At 35.9% G+C, this 17,783-nt stretch overlaps 1 protein-coding gene across 1 annotated transcript in view; it reads left to right on the top strand.

Moving 5' to 3' along the window:
* Positions 1 to 17,308, top strand: part of CFAP47 (cilia and flagella associated protein 47) — a 541,061-nt gene extending 523,753 nt beyond the window's left edge. The window contains exon 66 of the mRNA XM_069464301.1: positions 17,159 to 17,308. Within this exon, the coding sequence (XP_069320402.1) occupies positions 17,159 to 17,308 (150 nt within the window). The remainder of the gene's footprint in view (positions 1 to 17,158) is intronic.
* Positions 17,309 to 17,783: the final 475 nt, after the last annotated feature.

The raw sequence follows: 17,783 nt of genomic DNA, 5'->3' as shown, positions 1-17,783 counted from the left end.
GCGATTGTGCATCCAGCTTGGCAATCAGGTGAAGGGAGACTTTTTTACTAATCAGGATCCTGATTTGTGGGGCACTGATGTGAGAAAGCATAAATGGAGCATCAAGAAATACTCTTGCAACTCTCATGTACCTCATCCTCATAAAAAGCAGATAAAATTTCCCAAAGGAAAAAGATGGTATTATTAGAGAAGGGATTAAAAAAGAGCAAGTGAAAGAGAATAATTCTACCCAATATATGCATTATTATAGTGCACATCATGTAGCTGGTATAGTAAGCCAATGTTTTTCCTAAATGAAAAGTCATTTTAAGCACCATCAAATCTATAAACCCAGGTCTCCAATATCTTTTTTCCACTGGAAAACCTAATTTTTATTTCACTACAGGGGAGAAAAAATTACCAGTAATTGGGGAAGGGGTCATAATGGCTGTAAATGAACTGGGAGAGCATTGAGGGAAGGCAGACAGAACTGACACTGTCTTGCATCAGCTCACTATGCGAAAGGCCAAGGACCAGGGAAAGGGATTGAGGGTGGCTGTGGTTGTGTCTCCCGGCATAACCTGATTTGCCTTAAAGTGAGAACAAGTGGTCAGAAGTAACCATTGGAAAGACATACTGTGGAGGGACTTTAGGATGTACCCTAGTCCAATATGACTGGTGTCCTTATAAAGATGTAAATTTGGAGATAGACATGCATATGAGGAGAAAATTATGTGAAGATAAAGGCAGAGATCAAGGTAATATTTCTACATGCCAAGAAATTCCAAAGATTGCCAACCAAACTCCAGAGCTAGCATGCAACAGAATCTCCTTCACAACTCTCAGAAGGAACCAATGCTGTGAGCACCTTGATCTCAGACTCTAGCCTCCATAACTGTGAGAAAATAATTTTTTGTTGTTTATGCCACCCAGTGTGTGGTACTTTGTTATGATAGCCCTAGAAAACTAATACAGAGGCCTAGACTCCCTCTACCCTTGGATCTCCAAATCAAAAAGACTAGCTTTAGTTTCCCACTCAATGGGGGTAGGACGGATCTGCTACAATGCATTTTCTTCTTATATTTCCTTCTAAACTCTCTTGAAGATCAGAGCATTTGTTCAACAAAGATCAATGATTGCTTTCTAGTGACAGACACTGTTTTAGGCAATGTTACCAAATATGGTTGTAAATAAGACAGGCAGGCAAGTGTTCACACCTTGGAGCTCACAGAATATTGGGAGAATGCAATAAATAAATAATATAAAATAAAGTAGATAGAGAAGGTCGAGAGTAACAAGAGAATGGGAGCATACTTATGAATATTTATGTTTGCATCCCTTTCTCTGAGTTGCACTGATTTTGGAGGATCTTTCCCAAAGGCTCTATTAGAATCCCCTCTTATAGAAGTTCACCCTTAATCTGGGTCCCTCTATCTTATATCCGGGACTGGGCAAGAAATTAAGTATATGATCAGTACTTGCCTGCTTTCCACTTGTTAAGGCATGTGTAATGAATGTACTGATGGATTCCATACATATAAAAGCCACAATGGCCAGGTTCTCTCAGTGCAGGTCTGCTGCATATGCCCAGAATTTGGTACGTCAGGGTGAGCCTGGGTTCCCATGCTGATTCTCAGTGAGTGGTCTCCTCTTTTTCACTAGATGCCCACATTGTCCTTTTCAGATGACTGGACACAGGTCCAAGTTTCTTTCATGTGAGTTCTGGTGACCATGACTCATATCCCAGAACTCAATACTAACTATCATCTGGAAAGCCTGATATGTTATTTAGCTCCTGCCACCCTTCCTTCTAGGTCTGCTTCTTATGCCCCACCCCTCACTATTCCAATGTACGAAACAAATACCATGTGTAAGACTTCCAGCCTGGACATTCAACTAGAACAAGTTGCCATTGTTGTCTACTACTAATACCACTCTGGCTTCTTCTCCCTTTGCCCTAGCCTCATGTTATGATATTCTGACTATCCAAAGCAGACTACGGTTCAGAGAAATAGATGTGTTTGCATAAATGAATAAATTAATAATAAACAAATAAGTGAGCTAATCTTGAACATATCTTCCTTTCATTTTTTCCTAAATTTTATTATTTTTTAAAATTTCAGGTCCCTGTCATGTCTCACCTGGAGTATTGCATATTTTTTACTGATTAGCCTTCCTATGTGTGATATTGTCATTCTTCAATTCATCTTCCATATTGCCACTAGATTATGTTTGCTAAAAGGCAAATATAATATTGTTGCCTTTCTACTTAAGACTGTATTTACACCAATCATTCATAGGTCCGGTATCTACAGGATAAGGAACCAATCCTAGAGCATACCTTTCTTTGGTCTTCAATGCCAGATTCCAATCTGAGTCTCATTTTCTGTCATGATTCCTTGTACATGGAATTATTTATCCATAATTGGCTGGTTCCTTTCACATCTCTGTATTTTTTCTCCTGTAGTCCCCTCTGACTTTCCCATTTCTATGGTGGTTGAAATTCTACTCAAGGTCAATTATAAACAGCTTTTTAAAGCCTTTTCTACTTGCTATGGTTTGAATGTTTGTCCCCTCCAGAGTTCATGTTGAAATTTAATCCCTAATGTGGCAGAATTGAGAGGTGGGGGGAAAAAACACCACATGTACTCAATATTAAATTGGAACTAATCATTCAACACTTACGTACACATATTGAAGTAAAACTCAACAAAAATCAAGCAAGGTTAAAGAGGAGGAGGAGAAGGATAAATTCACACCTAACAGGTATAACACACATTATCTGGGTGAAGGGCAGACTTATAACTTTGGCTCAAACTGTACAAAAGCAAACCGTGTAAACAAAACATGTATGCCCCCACAATATTCTGAAATTTTTAAAAAAGAGGTGATTGGGTCATGAGGGCTTTTTCCTCATGAATGGATTAATCCATTCATGGGTTAATGGGTTAATGGATTATCCCACCAGCAAGAAGGCCTCACTAGATGTGGATCCTTGACCTTGGACTTCTCAGCCTTCATAACTGTAAGAAATAAATTCATTTTCTTTATAAATTACCCAGTTTCAGATATTCTGCTATAAGCAACAGAAAACAGACTAAGACACTATTGATCCCAGACTGTTACTTTCTCTTATGCCTTCCAGGGCCCTTTCTTCATATTGTTGTTATATCACTGATGACATCACAATATGTTTAGATGGAAAGCCTTCTGCTTCCTCACCAGAAGTGAGGTCCTTTAAGATAGTCTTGTGTCCTTTCATCTTTGTACTGTAATTCATGGACAATACCTGACACACTATAGTAGCCAATCTATAAATATTGGTGGAATAAATAAAATTAAGATTCAGAATTATAAACAGCTTCCAACTGACGGATGCATTGTCATTTGGAGATTTTTCAAAAACCTATCTGTGGCAAACATTCATTACTTATTGGAGTGCAAATTTATGTTAATTTTCTGGAATACAATTGTGCAATATATTTCAAAAATCTTGAAATATTACTGTTCTTTGAACCATAAATTCTACTAAAAAGCAGCCCTCTAAAGGAAATCATAGATGCCAAAATTTAAAAAAAAGTTTTTGAGTTGTAAGTGATGGATACCCAACCCAAAATAGTTTAAACAAAAAGTAGAAATGTGGCTGCTCCTAAAGCTAAAAAGAACATTATGGAAGTTTACAAAATTGAAAGAAGAGTTTCAGCACCCAGGCTACAAGGTCAAGCAGTAGGAACCAGTATACACCAGGAATCTCCTATTGTTCCTCTTTGCTAGTTTGACTTAACTGCATTCTTCAGGTAAGTCTCTTTCAAGGAAGAAAATATGGCTCCCAGTTGCTGCAAATTCCCATTCTCTCTGTTTTTCTAGCATCTTTCTACCAAACCAGAAAAGATCTTGGATTGACCTACTTATGTCATTTAAACATCCCTTGACCAATCATTGTTTCCAAGAGAATGGGACAGAGAGTTCTTTTTAGCTAAAATAAGAATCCTAGGATATAAAAAATATAAATACATAAATAAAGCATATAACTACTATGAATCAGAGGATTATGTTCCAGGATATGCACTACATTATAATATTTTCAAAAATTTTAAAAACAGATACCTATCTATAGCTATGTGGTTAAACAAATTATTACCTATATATGATAAAACATTAAAATTGTAACCACCATTAAAACTGTTTTTATAGAATATTTAAGAATGTGAAATTATGATCATGATATTATGGCAGAATTAAAAAAAGATATATTTTCAGAAACTACACCAAAAATTTAAAGTTATCTTTGGAGTATGGATCTATATAGGTTATCATATTTTCTTCTTTACATTTTTCTGGATTTTCCAATTTTTCACACTGATCATTAATTTTAAAATGAAATACTTTAAAATATCTGCTAAATATCAGGAAATAGAATATACTGTCTGTTCTTAGCGCTGTCAGATGAGAGTTGGTGAGCCTGGTAGAGAAGCTATATGAAACCACGATAGCGTTTTCTTCACTACCATCCTTCCTTGTAGGTCCAAAGTAGTACTTGAATCTTGGGGTTATAGGAGAAATGGTTTTGTGTTTTTTATTAGAATCTATTGTAGGCTGGGCGCGGTGGCTCACGCCTGTAATCCTAGCACTCTGGGAGGCTGAGGCAGGAGGATCCTTTGAGCTCAGGAGTTCGAGACCAGCCTGAGCAAGAGCGAGACCCCATCTCTACTAAAAATAGAAAGAAATTATATGTGTTGCGGCCCGATTACAGAATGGGGGATGAACACATAAACATATATACAGACACACGAATAAACACACGGACACACATAGAAGGTAAAGACTGCAGTGTGGAAAACTCCAGTCGCTTTATTTTTATACTCTTTTTTTTTCCAGCAGCTACTTCCTGGTACTTGACTATCTTTAGAGTCCTGAGGTGACATGTTCCATTTCTTATGGAAATTGCTCAAGGGAAGGCAAACGTTTGCATTTTAACCTTTGGACCTCATTACCTGCATGCAGGACAATGAGACACACCTTGGCTATTTGCCAAAGGAAACAGTTTGTCTATTTCAATAGGCCATTGACCTTTAGCTCCAAGAAGCATTCAGCAGTCAATGGGCCATGTCCGGACCCATTGACTTCTGGCCTCAAGGAGCGGTCTGGACCCATTGACCTTTGGACCCAAGAAGCACGTCCAGCTTTGCTGACTCTGAGCTCAAGCCAATTCTTGCTCAGGGAGGATCCCTACAATATGGATAACTAAAAGCATATATAAAAAAATTAGCTGGGCACGGTGGTGCATGCCTGTAGTCCCAGCTACTCGGGAGGCTGAGACAGGAGGATCCCTTGAGCCCAGGAGTTTGAGGTTGCTGTGAGCTAGGCTGACACCACGGCACTCTAGCCCAGGCAACAGAGTGAGACTCTGTCTCAAAAAAATAAAAAGAATCTATTATAGTCATATGTGAGTGCTAGCAAAGCTCTTCTGAAATTCACCTTTGAACTCAGCTACTCAAGAATTAATATTCTGCTAGTAACACATTCAAAAGCACAGCCAAATTATCTGTTTATTGACAGTGTGAGTCAAGGTAAATTTGAAAATTCAAATACATGACATATCCAGTGACACTGCAGTCCTATATCTTATTGCCAGATTGGAACTTTACGAAGCAATGAGCATTTTAAAGATCAAGTCCTCATTTATGGAAGTCTTTTATATTTTACATTGAGAGAATTAATCTCAAACCCCATGGGATGACAGTGTAAGGTAAAAGGTATGAGAGCAGGTCAAAGAAATCAAGTTACTCTTCTGGCAAACCCAGAAGAGAACTAAAGGTATGCTTAATAGAGTCACAAACTATAAAACACTAATTGTAACTCTGGCAACCACAAGAAATTCAAATTACTTGGCATTGATATCGCCATAAATTACAGTAACTTTAGGGAAGGGGGATAGTGTCAAGTCTCTTAAGTATCTAGTTGAAAGTTTTTTGAAGCTGTAAAAGTAAGCCTTAGCCATAAACATGTCTTATTTCACTAGACACTTGGCAGAAATCCCAGATATAAATGAGCAAAGAAAGCAACAAAGATGGGAGAGCATTTAGTGGAAGGAGTGCCTGAGTGTTTATGCTGAAACTGAAAGAGTTTTTTGTGTGACTATTTAAATAATTTTTATAGCTTGTGAAATTTGTTCTTACTTAGGTCACTGATAATAATAATAAGAAAATATCCCAAACACTAACGTATAAGAACTATTTCTTTGACATCTGTCTTTTGCTTCTATTATGCAGAAATTAAATGCACACTGGAATTCAAGCTGAATTACATACTACCTCAACTCAGTGGACAAATGCCATTTTTCCAGGACAGTTTAAGATATAAAGATCTAGCATAAGATAAAACAAAATGCATCTCCATAAATATCTAGTGGAAATGGGTCAGTTTTAACATTCAACTATTTTGGTTTTAGCTCCCTTGCAGAACTCATACCCAATATCATTTTTAAATTAATCTTTCCTGGTCTTGGATATACTGATGTTTGGTCACAAATTGTGTTATGTTTTTGGCCTCGCCATCTCACCTCTAAACCTGGAGCATGTGGGGAAAAGAAAACAAAATAAAACAAAAACCCAAACTAAAGAATTACCATTCATCTGTCTTTTCAGTCTTGCTTGTCTAAGTGTTTGTTTTTTTTTTTTTTTACTTTTGATAGCACGTGACCTGTCCCATCTCTCAAACTTTGAAATCTGGTCTCACTTTTTATTCATAATAATCCATCCATATCATCAATATTTAGGTTGACCAATTTGTTTTCCAAATCTCAGGGATTACTGTCCCTCATGGCATGATGTTCAATACCTTGAAAACCAATGTTTCATGTATTTTGGCCACTTTTTGTTTTTATTTGTTTCATGTGGAAGGGTAAATCCAGTACTTATTACTATATCTTGGCTGGAAACATAGGCTGGTGCCAGTTTATAAAAAATATCCTTTACCCTTCTCATGTGGCTAAAAGTCAGGCTGACCAGTCTCTTTAATGTCCTTTGAGGATCACCCATTCTTTTTGAAACTCTCATTGAAGTCTTAGTTCGATCCTCCTACAGGAGAACAGAATGTTATTCACTGACTCTCCCACCATTTATATATCTCTTGGTGCCAATCTGCCTTCAATAATGTGGCCCCAATCAACAATTTTAGCTCCTCTGAGTGTCAACAGTCACAGTGGAAGCAATGATCACAAAGGATATGCTTTGGGGCAAAGATATTTCTCTCAGATTTTGGGTTGAGTCTGTTTATGCAAACCCAGATGTGAACTGGAGGAAATCATGTGAATAATTCAAGTTAAGAAAATAGTATAGCCTCCATTTGTTGGAAGTGTCAGATAAACAGTATCTGAGCTTGATATATATGGAATTGCATAAATTCTTCATTTGTATTGCACTGATGGGAACAAATCAAACCTCAAGTTTTGTTGATGCCTATGTTTCCTACAAGGTGCTTACTGAATCTAGTGCTTTTCCTTATTTTGTTTTTTTTTTCATATTTGAATAACATAAACTTAAGAAATGAGAATGGGAAATGAGAAATGAGGTGGGAAGGGCCAAATATGATTAGAAGTACTTGAAATAAAATAATTCCAGGAAATTCACTGCTACAGAAAATTGTTACCTGCAACTCAATATGACAAATATATGCCAGTTTCTGTTAACTATTTCTTTCTTAAGTACATTGCATAGAAGAAGGGTTTTTTTTTAACCTTTGTATTTCTGATGACTAGGGTATTGGATAGCATATTGTGGATGATCAGTGAATGCCAAATTTGAAAGAAATAACTAAATCATTGTAGGCCTCTCATTTTGTGGCCCCCAAAGCACTAAAGGGCTTTTTGAACCGTATGTATACAAACAATCCATGAATTCATTAGTTTATTCTCACAAGGAACTATTATAACTCAGTGAATATTTGGTATAATCAGCTTCTGCTTTTCTCATGTGGTCTCTCTTCCAAAAATTTTTAATAATATGAAATCACTCAGGTGGATATAGCATACTCTAAGTCTTTAAGCTAATGTTTGTTTCTATGTATCCTTCAAATCTACTTCTAACATGTCCTGGTCGATCTGGAGAGAACATGTAGACACAAATATTTATCATTGTGATCCCCACAAAACAGGGGCAAATACACTGCAGAGCTCCCAGGCCATTCCTAATTCTGCCAGGGATAACAGTGGAAGATTTTTGTCAATCTGCTCTGACTCTGGGAGATCTGCACTCATTTTTCAATGAAAAAGCATATCATGTGGTTATCCCATCTTATATATTGGATATGGGACAAAGCATAAAGAACTAGAACTACAAGGTCATGTCATTTTCATTATTACTAAACAAGTCTCCTTACTAGAGGAAGAGAAATATATGTCTCTGTACAACTTGACAAGTGAATATTTATTTTCTAATCTTTTAATATGCCCAGTGTGCTTAAAGATGGGAAGACTGAGTTCAGACACGACAGCCTTGAACATTGTATGTCACAAAGGCCAGGATTTGGCCTCTTTATAATACTGGTTGGCTATAACTGTGCTATCACAGTGAAATCCCAAGGGCTTACCTTGGGGGCCATTCAGGTATCCTGTTGTAGCATTTAGAAAGAAAGGCATAGAGACATTTTAAAGGCCATTTCAGACTATCTGTGAGCATCTAGGGAGAGAAACACACTGTGCTGAGAATTATAAAAACCTTTGGTCTTTTTAACTTTTCCACAGCCTTCATGAGAAGGCAGCAAAAACAGAGAGCACTCTGATAGGACTTCAAACTAGTGCAACCTTTGTGGAAAGCAATATGGAGATACCTTAAACAGATTCAAGTAGACCTACCATTTGATCCAGCAATCCCATTATTGGGCATCTACTCAAAAGAACAAAAGTCATTCTATAAAAAAGACATCTGTACCCAAATGTTTATAGCAGCACAATTCACAATTGCAAAGATGTGGAAACAACCCAAATGTCCATCAATACATGAGTGGATTAATAAAATGTGGTATATGTATACCATGGAGTATTACTCAGCTATAAGAAATAATGGTGATATAGAATCTCTTATGTTCTCCTGGATACAGTTGGAACCCATTCTACTAAGTGAAGTATCCCAAGAATGGAAAAATAAGCACCACATGTACTCACCATCAAATTGGTTTCACTGATCATCACCTAAGAGCACATTTGGGAATAATACTAATCGGGTGTCGGGCAGATGTGGGGGGTGGGGAGGGGATGGGTGTATACCTAATGAGTGTGATGTGCACTGTCTGGGGAATGGACACGCTTGAAGCTCTGACTCAGGGGGGTGGGGAGGCAAGGGCAATATATGTAACCTAAACTTTTGTACCCCCATAATATGCTGAAATAATAATAATAATGAGAGAGCAGAAAAGAGACACTGCTTATTTGGCAGCAGGCTTAGGCATAAGTGTTGAGTCAAGGATACCACTGCTATTCTATGAAGAGGACTCTGGTAAGTCATCTACTAGGCATCATATCTCTCTGTCCTCTTTGGTCCAGCAAAAAAAGAACAAGTTGTGGCCCTCTAAGGAATAAAAATACAATGTTGTGACTCCACTTTAAAGTATGGAAACACATCAATCTTTTCTTTGAAGCTCTGGTCTTCCTTAAAGTACAAAAACTAACAGTCACTTCTATCAAATTATCAAGAAAAATAAGTAACCCCTGCAAGTGAGGCCCATATTGTTTGGAGAGGTAACGATGTAAGAAAAATAAAACTCTAATAATATAGGCATGAACAGTTTTAATAAATGGCCTGGAAGATAGCTCACAGTTGTAGCATTTTGGAAAGCAAATGGTCTGTGTGTTTTGTCAAAATGAAAAGAAGACTTACATATCAATCAGTGCCCAGATCAGGAGGACAATATAAAAACAAAAAGGAAGAATTGAGTACAAACTCAGAAGTCAAAAATATTAATAAATATTTTAAGGAATAGCACAGAGATCTCCTTGTGCTTTGGGATCATGGAGCCCACTGATTTAATCAATGCAAATCACAGAAAATTGTTAGGCTATGTGTGTCCTTGTGCCAGTTAAGTGTCTTTGTTATATTTTGTAGAATGCCCTTCTCTTCTTTCTGAGGCTATGTATTACATGTTGCTTTTCAGGGGTGTGGTAATACTGCATTTTTTTTTAACCATTTAAGGTTGTGATATTTCAAATCTATGTACTTTTCTTTAGAAATAAATATGTGTATTCCTGTTAGAAATGAATGGATCCAGCAATCCCACTACTGGTGAACTACCCAAAGGAAAAAAAAATATCAATATACCAAAAATATACCTGCATTCATATATTTATCACAGCACTATTCACAATAGAAAAGATATAGAATCAACCTAAGTGTCCATCAATAGAGGAATGGGTAAAGAAAATATAATGGAATACTATTCGGTCATAAAAAGGAATGAAATCATGTCTTTTGCAGAACATGGATGGAACTGGAGGCCATTGTCTTAAGTGAAACAATTAAGACACAGAAAGACAAACATTGCATGTTCTCACTCATAAGTGGATGCTAAAATGTATGTACACATGGATATAGAGAATGGAATGATAGACAATGGAGACACAGAGGTGTGAGGGGGTAGGAGGAGGTGGATGATGAGAAATTACCTAATGGGTAAAATGTACATTATTCAGGTGATAGACATCCAAAAGCCCTGACTTCACCATTATGCAATCTATGCATGTAACAAATTGCACTTGTACCCTATAAATTTATTTATACAAATAATTTTTTAAAGAAATGGACCCTAATGTTCTTACAAAAGAAGATAAGATAAGGAATTATAGATATTGGAGATGATTTTCACTAACCTGATTAGTAAAATGGGAATTAACATTGATGCTAATGAAATTTACATGTAAAACCCCTCCTAACTCATGTCCCTGGCATCCTCTAGTCACATAGCTTCCAGAGGACAAATTCAATAATTGAGTGCATTTCTAAGTCCTTAGAATAGAAATCTTAAAAAATATATGGAAAACTAATTCTGAATTTGCACTTTCATATTGAGGATCATCTCATTGTTCTCATAATCCATGCCCATATTTTTAAAAATAACATATGTCATATTCTTTATTCACTGGTTTATCTTCAACAGAATGTCAGCTCCCTGAGTTTGGTGGTTTTGCTCTTGTGCATCTCTGTATTGGTGGAGCACAGTGCCATGTTTTACACACAGTCTGGGGTATATAAAATGTTGGGAATCAAATTCATATAGATGGATTTATACTGGCATAAATTTAGTGCAAGCTTAGTTTTATTTCAGTTTTGCCATATATTTTCTTGCTGAACATTAAACTTTCTTCCTAAAACTATTTTAACTTTAAGTATTAATTTTGTGAATACCTTAGAATAAATTATATGTTTTATATGTGACCTTCATGAATATAAGCAGCCCAATGTATACATAGAAATATTAATTTATCCTTTTGGTTTCATCTCAAACACATAAAGAGTTTGGAAGTCATCATACTCATCTTTAAAACAAGAAGCTGCTAGACAAACTGAAAATTTATGACTTTTCTTGGGCCCATCAGAGAACTGAAGTAATAGGGAATATTGCCACCCCCAATCTAAAGACACAGGCATATCCAGAGAGACATAACCAAGATCTCTTTACCTGGAGAAGCTGCTGGAGCCATAAGCTGGCAGGAACATGTAAATAGTAATTTTGATGAATAACCAGAGGTTGGGTATAGATTAGCACAAGAGTGAGAATCTTCTGGGAGCCATAGTCTTAGGAAACCCTCCTCATTTTTGTGGGCATTATCTCCAGAAACTCCACCAGGCTTTAATAGTGAAATCCAAGAAAGATCCCTTCATGGATCTCACAGGGGAAAAAAAGAATAACCATTGTGAAACATATCTGGAGACTTCCCCATAACAAAAGTCTACTCTGGGGGAAGGGGGGCAGGGAGAAAGGACTTTACCAGAGTCCTATCACACCTGGGAGAAAGGAATTCCTCCTATTCCAGTTTCCTGCAGACTTCTTGTCTCACATAAGGGAGAAAAAACACACAGTCAACAAGAGTCATGGATTCAAGGAAATAGATTGTGATGATGCAGCCAGGGAAGGCAGTATAAAGTTGAGGGGGAAATAAAAGCTATACGCTGGAGAAAGTTTCGCAAAGGTCACAGCCACAAAATGCAGGGACACTAAAAGATTAAGATTTAATAAAAAGATATGACTACACCACACATTAAACACAGCCAAACTCTGAGTAAGATTAACATAAATCCTCACATTAAGAGCCTATTTACTACAATTCCTATCACCTGGTACAACATGTCCATCTTTCAACAAAAAGTTAAAAGGCATGCCAAAGGGCAAGGACAAAGAATCTGAAGAAACAAAACAAGCATCAAAATGAGAATTATATACGGTACAGATGGTAGAATTATTAGAAAGGAGACTTAAAATAACCATGATTAATATGTTAAGTGCTCTAATGGAAAAAAGTCGAGAATGTGAAAAATAGGTATAGATAGGTAGGGTTAGCAAAGAGATGTAAGTGCTAAGTGAGAACCAAAAGTAAATGATGGAAATCAAAAGCACAGTATCAGAAATGAAGAAAGCCTTCAATGCACTTATCAGGAGACAATAGATACCTTTCCCAATTGAAATACAAAGAGATAAAAGAGCAAACAAACAGAAAAGAAAATTCAAGAAAAGGGAGATATCAAAAAGTGTAATATATAAGTAATTGGAATACCAGAAGCAGAAAAAAGAGAGAACAGAACAAAAAATATTTGAAGTATTAATGGCATAAAACTTCCCCAAATTTTTGAAAGTAACAAAACACAGATCCAAGAAGCTCAGTAAACACCAATCAGGATAAATACCCTACTCACCCAAAAAAACAACAAACAAAATAACACACTTATGCATATCATATTCAAACTGTACATAAACAAAGGCAAAATAATCTTGAATGAAGTTGGTAGTAGGGTTGTAAACACCTTACTTATAGAGGAACAAGGATAAGAAGTATAGTGGACTTCCTGTGAGAAACTACACAAGGAAGAAGTATATCCAATGAAATACATAAAAAATATAAAATGAAGTATTTGGAGTGTCAAAGCAAAAAAAAAAAAAAAAGCACCAATTTAGAATTCTGTATCCAGCAAAATTATCCTTCAAAAATGAAGAAAATATAAAAACCCTATTAGATAAACAAAAGTTAAGGGAAATCATCTCCAGTAGAGCTGTCTTTTAAAAATGTTAAAATAAGTTTTTCATACAAAAAGAAAATGATTAGACTCAGACCTATATAAAGAAAAGAAGAATGTTGGCAAAGGAATAAATGAAGGTAAAATAAAATATTTATTTTTTAACCTTATTGATATAAAAATAACTATTAAATATTTGTTTAAGGCAATAATAACACTACTGGGTGATTATAACATATATCTAGCTGAAATGCATGACAGCAATGTCACAGGGAAGAGAGAGAGGAATTGTTATACTGTACCTGCACTATACACGAAGCAGTATAGTGTTATTTAAAAGCGGACTTGGATTAGTTAAAAATATACATGGTAAACTCTAGGACAGCCACTATTTTTTTTTTAAAAAGAGTATAACTGATATGTTAAGAGAAGAAATATAACAATATAAAATGGTCAATGTCAATTAAAAACAGAAAAAGGTAGAAAATAAAGGGGAAAAGAAAAAAACAAAACAAATGCAAGAACTAGAAAGTAGTTATATACATATTATATATTGATTCAAATATATCATAACTCATGTTAAATAAGAATGGTTTAAAGGTACCATTTAAAAGTCACAGATTTTGAGAGTGGATTAAAAAATAACAAGAATCTCACTTTAAATATAAAAATAACTCAGTTTAAATGTAAAGAGATGAAGAAAAATATCAAGCATATCAAAAGAAAGCTGGATTAGTTATACTATTTTCAGACAAAGCAGATTTAAGAACAAGGAAAATTATCAAGGATAAAAAGAGACATTACATAATATTAAAGTTTCCAATTCTTCAAGAAGCCACAACAATCCTAAACATATATGTGCATAGCAAAAGACTTTCAAAATTCATGATTCCAGAAATAATAAAATTGAAAGGAGAAATAAGATAAATGGACTCTCATATTGGGAGACTTTGACACCCTTAATTCAGTAATCTATACATCAAGCAAGCTGGCAGATATCATCAAAAATACAGATTACTTTACATATTTTAGAGATTAATCTCTTATCAGAAATTTGATTTGCAAATATTTTCTTCCATTTTGTAGGTTGTCTTTTCATTCTGTTGATTGTTTCTTTTGCTGTGAAGAATCCTTTTAGGTTGGTGTAGTCCCACTTGTTTATATTTGCTTTTGTTGCCTATGCTTTTGGTGTCATATCCAAAAAATATCAATGCCAAAACCAACATCATGAAGCATTTCCCCTATGTTTTTTTCTAGGAGTTTTATGCTTTCAGGTCTCTTAAATCCATTTTGAGTCGATTTTTGTGTATGGTGTAAGATAAGTATTCAATTTCATTCTTTTGAAGATGGATATCCAGTTTCCACAATACCATTTGTTGAAGAGATGATACTTTCCCTATTATGTATTATTGGCACTCCTGTCAAAGATTAGTTGATTGCAAATGCATGGTTTATGGTTTGGGAGATATTTCATTCCATCGCACTATACATCTGTCTTTAAGACAGTGCTACACTGTTTTGATTGTTGTCACTTTGTAATATATTTTGAAAGCAGGAAATGTTATGCATTCAGCTTTGTTCTTCTTTCTTAAGATTGATTTAGCTAATTGTGGTCTTTTATGATTCCATACGCATTTTAAAATTGTTTTTTCTATTTCTGTGAAAAATGGCATCAGGATGTGGATATGGATCGGGTTGAATTTGTAGATCACTTTGGGCAGTGTTTTAACAATATTAAGTCTTCTAATCCATGAACAAGTTGTCTTTCTCTTTCTTTGTGCCTTCTTTAAATTTCCATCATCAATGTTTTATATTTAAAATGGACTAATCATCTTAAATAAAATGATTATGATCCCTAATAATAGAGAAAACGGTGGGGGGATGGAGAAGTAAGGAGGTCGATGAGAACACACTATAATTTCTGCTCAATATTTTTGTAAATCTAAAACTCCTCTTTTAAAAACTGATTAATTTAAAAGTTAAATAAAAACAATTAGCTATTAAGCCACTCAAACAAATGGATAAATTTTAACTACATATTGCTACATGAAAGAACCCAGTTGAAAGGTTACATATTGGATGTTTCCATCTATATGAAATTCTGGAAAAGGTAAAACTGTAGAAATCATAAACAGATTATGATTTATTAGTGGCCCAGGGTGGGAAGGATGCTTAAATAAATGAAGCATAAGCGGAGGGTGGTGAAACTACCTTGCATGATAAAGTAATGGTGGGTACATCACACTATATTCATTTATCAAAACCTATACAACTTTATAACGGGAAGAGGGAAACTTCATATATACAAATTAACAATAATTTAGGAATCTGGGGGATCCAAGTATGGAATGAAGAATCTCATTGTATTATAAATGTATGAAGCAACCTCACTGAATGAGGGGTCAGGAAAGTTCTGACCTAACTAAATATAGAAATGAATTGAGTCTATAAGACTAAAGGCAAAAAGATTTGCACGTAAGGTCACTACTCCAATTATATATTTATTTCCCATGAATATATTGATTGATAATTCTGAAGCTACTATACATGTATACTACGAATAGAACTGAAAAATTAAGCAAATGGGAGGCAGATAATGGGAGTCAGGTTTCTCATTTTTGGAGTGAGAATTTACAAACAATCAATAAAGGAAGGCTAGAAAGACCCACATGGTAATTGATTAGTTACATCAGTATGAATTAATTTTAGGTTAAAATAGATACTGATGGTTACAAATATAGAAATATTTATAGACATGTGTATATACATTGGTTAGTGTTCACACACAGATTTTTTTTGTTGTTCTGTCAACTCAGAGGCCTAGAAGCAATGACACCCTAATAGCAACAAAGACACCTAGCACACAGATTGTGGTTTCTATTATTCTCAAATAAAAGAAATGAGAGCTTATTGTAGAAATTTCTATTCTAGAACAGGGGCAGGAAATATACAATGTGATCCTGGAGAATCTTGTAGTACCAGAAATTAAAGAATCATTCACACACACACACACACACACACACACAGACACATATTGACAGAAGCCAAGTAAAAGAGCTCTGAATGGAATAATCTGAGCAGCAAAATAAAATAGCATTGTATTACACTCAAAGTATACAATAAATATCCATGTGTCTGTACTGACATAGATAAATGAATAGGTAATAAATGGTAAGAAGAGAAAAATTTCCTGTGTAGAAGAATGATAATAATTTTGTATATACTCTATCCTCCAAGAGGCAGAGCATAACTCCCCACTCCTTAAGTGTGGGCTGCACATAGTGATGGAAAGGAGGGAATGGGAAAAAAGGGGGGAAAGATTAACTTTATCGTGGGGAAACCTGACAAACACACCTGAAGCGAGGCCAAGGCCAAGTGGTCAAAGTTAATATCAGCAGTGAGAAATCATGTGGATAAAGTTTGATGAGAATAGCACTTTTCCTCTGTAGTCTTCCTCCTAGAAACATATAACTTCTTTCTAATCATGAGGAAAACATTAGACAAATAAAAATTGAGGGACATTTTACAAAATACCTGATCAGTGCTCCTTAAAACTGTCAAGGTCATCAAGAACAAGGGAAGTCTGAGAAACTATTACAGTAAAGAGGAGCCTAAGGAGACATGATGACTAAAATGTTATGTGGTATCCTGGACATGATCATAGAATAGAAAAATGACATTAGATAAAAACTAAGGACACCTGAATAAACTGTGGACTTTAGTTTAAAAATCATGTATCAGAGAATGTCAGCAAGATGGTAGAGTAGGAAATCCCAGACTTCATCCCCGCAAAGCAACAATTAGACAGCCATTCATGAGTGCAAATAGCTCTAGGAGAATTCAGGAGTCCGGTTAAGAAGCTGCAGCAATAAAATGGAGGGAAAAAAACAACACAGAATAACTATATAAAGAGAATAGGAAAAACAGTTCCATTTTGCCAACATCATCCCATCCTCCAGGTTGATACTGCTCAGCACCAAGAGGCAACTCCCCAGACTGCAAGTTTCCCTTATAGGGAAAAGCAGATGAGGATGAATGACCAGTTTCTACAGCCCTTCTGGGCACCACCAGAAGGATTTGCTTCAATTTCAGTTGACTCGGATCATTGAGGAGACCAGCAAAGCTTAGATGTCTGGAGAGTGCTAAGAACAAAGAAAAGAGACTATCAGTATAAGGCCCATGGCCAGCTCTTTAGAGGATCCCAGCAGCCTTTGCTTCTAAGGACCTCAATAGCCCTCATGGCTGTTGAACACTTTCCCTACTCCCACAGCTTTCACTGGCAAGGACACAGCAGTGTTCACCATCACAGATCACAGCAGCCTGGTTCACAGAGAAATCCAGCTGCTTTTTCTATTGAGGAAACCAATAGCCAATACAGCTGCTGAGGGCTTGTCCCCAATTTTTCACCTTTGCAGACTCCAGCTGCTTGACCACCTTCCCTCTTCCCTGTCCCCACCTGTATCACCCCAGCTGAAGCCAATGCAGATGCTCTAGATCTGGGACACAGTATGGCCACTGTACTTGTACCCACAAGTGATACAGACTCCAGCTCCTGGCCCTGGCTCCTAACACCACATGTACACA

The sequence above is a fragment of the Eulemur rufifrons genome, chromosome 30 (genome assembly GCF_041146395.1).
Source record: "Eulemur rufifrons isolate Redbay chromosome 30, OSU_ERuf_1, whole genome shotgun sequence".
NCBI classification, from domain to species: domain Eukaryota; kingdom Metazoa; phylum Chordata; class Mammalia; order Primates; family Lemuridae; genus Eulemur; species Eulemur rufifrons.
The sequence above is the reverse complement of the archived record's forward strand: the minus strand, read 5'-3'. Positions and strand labels throughout refer to the sequence as shown.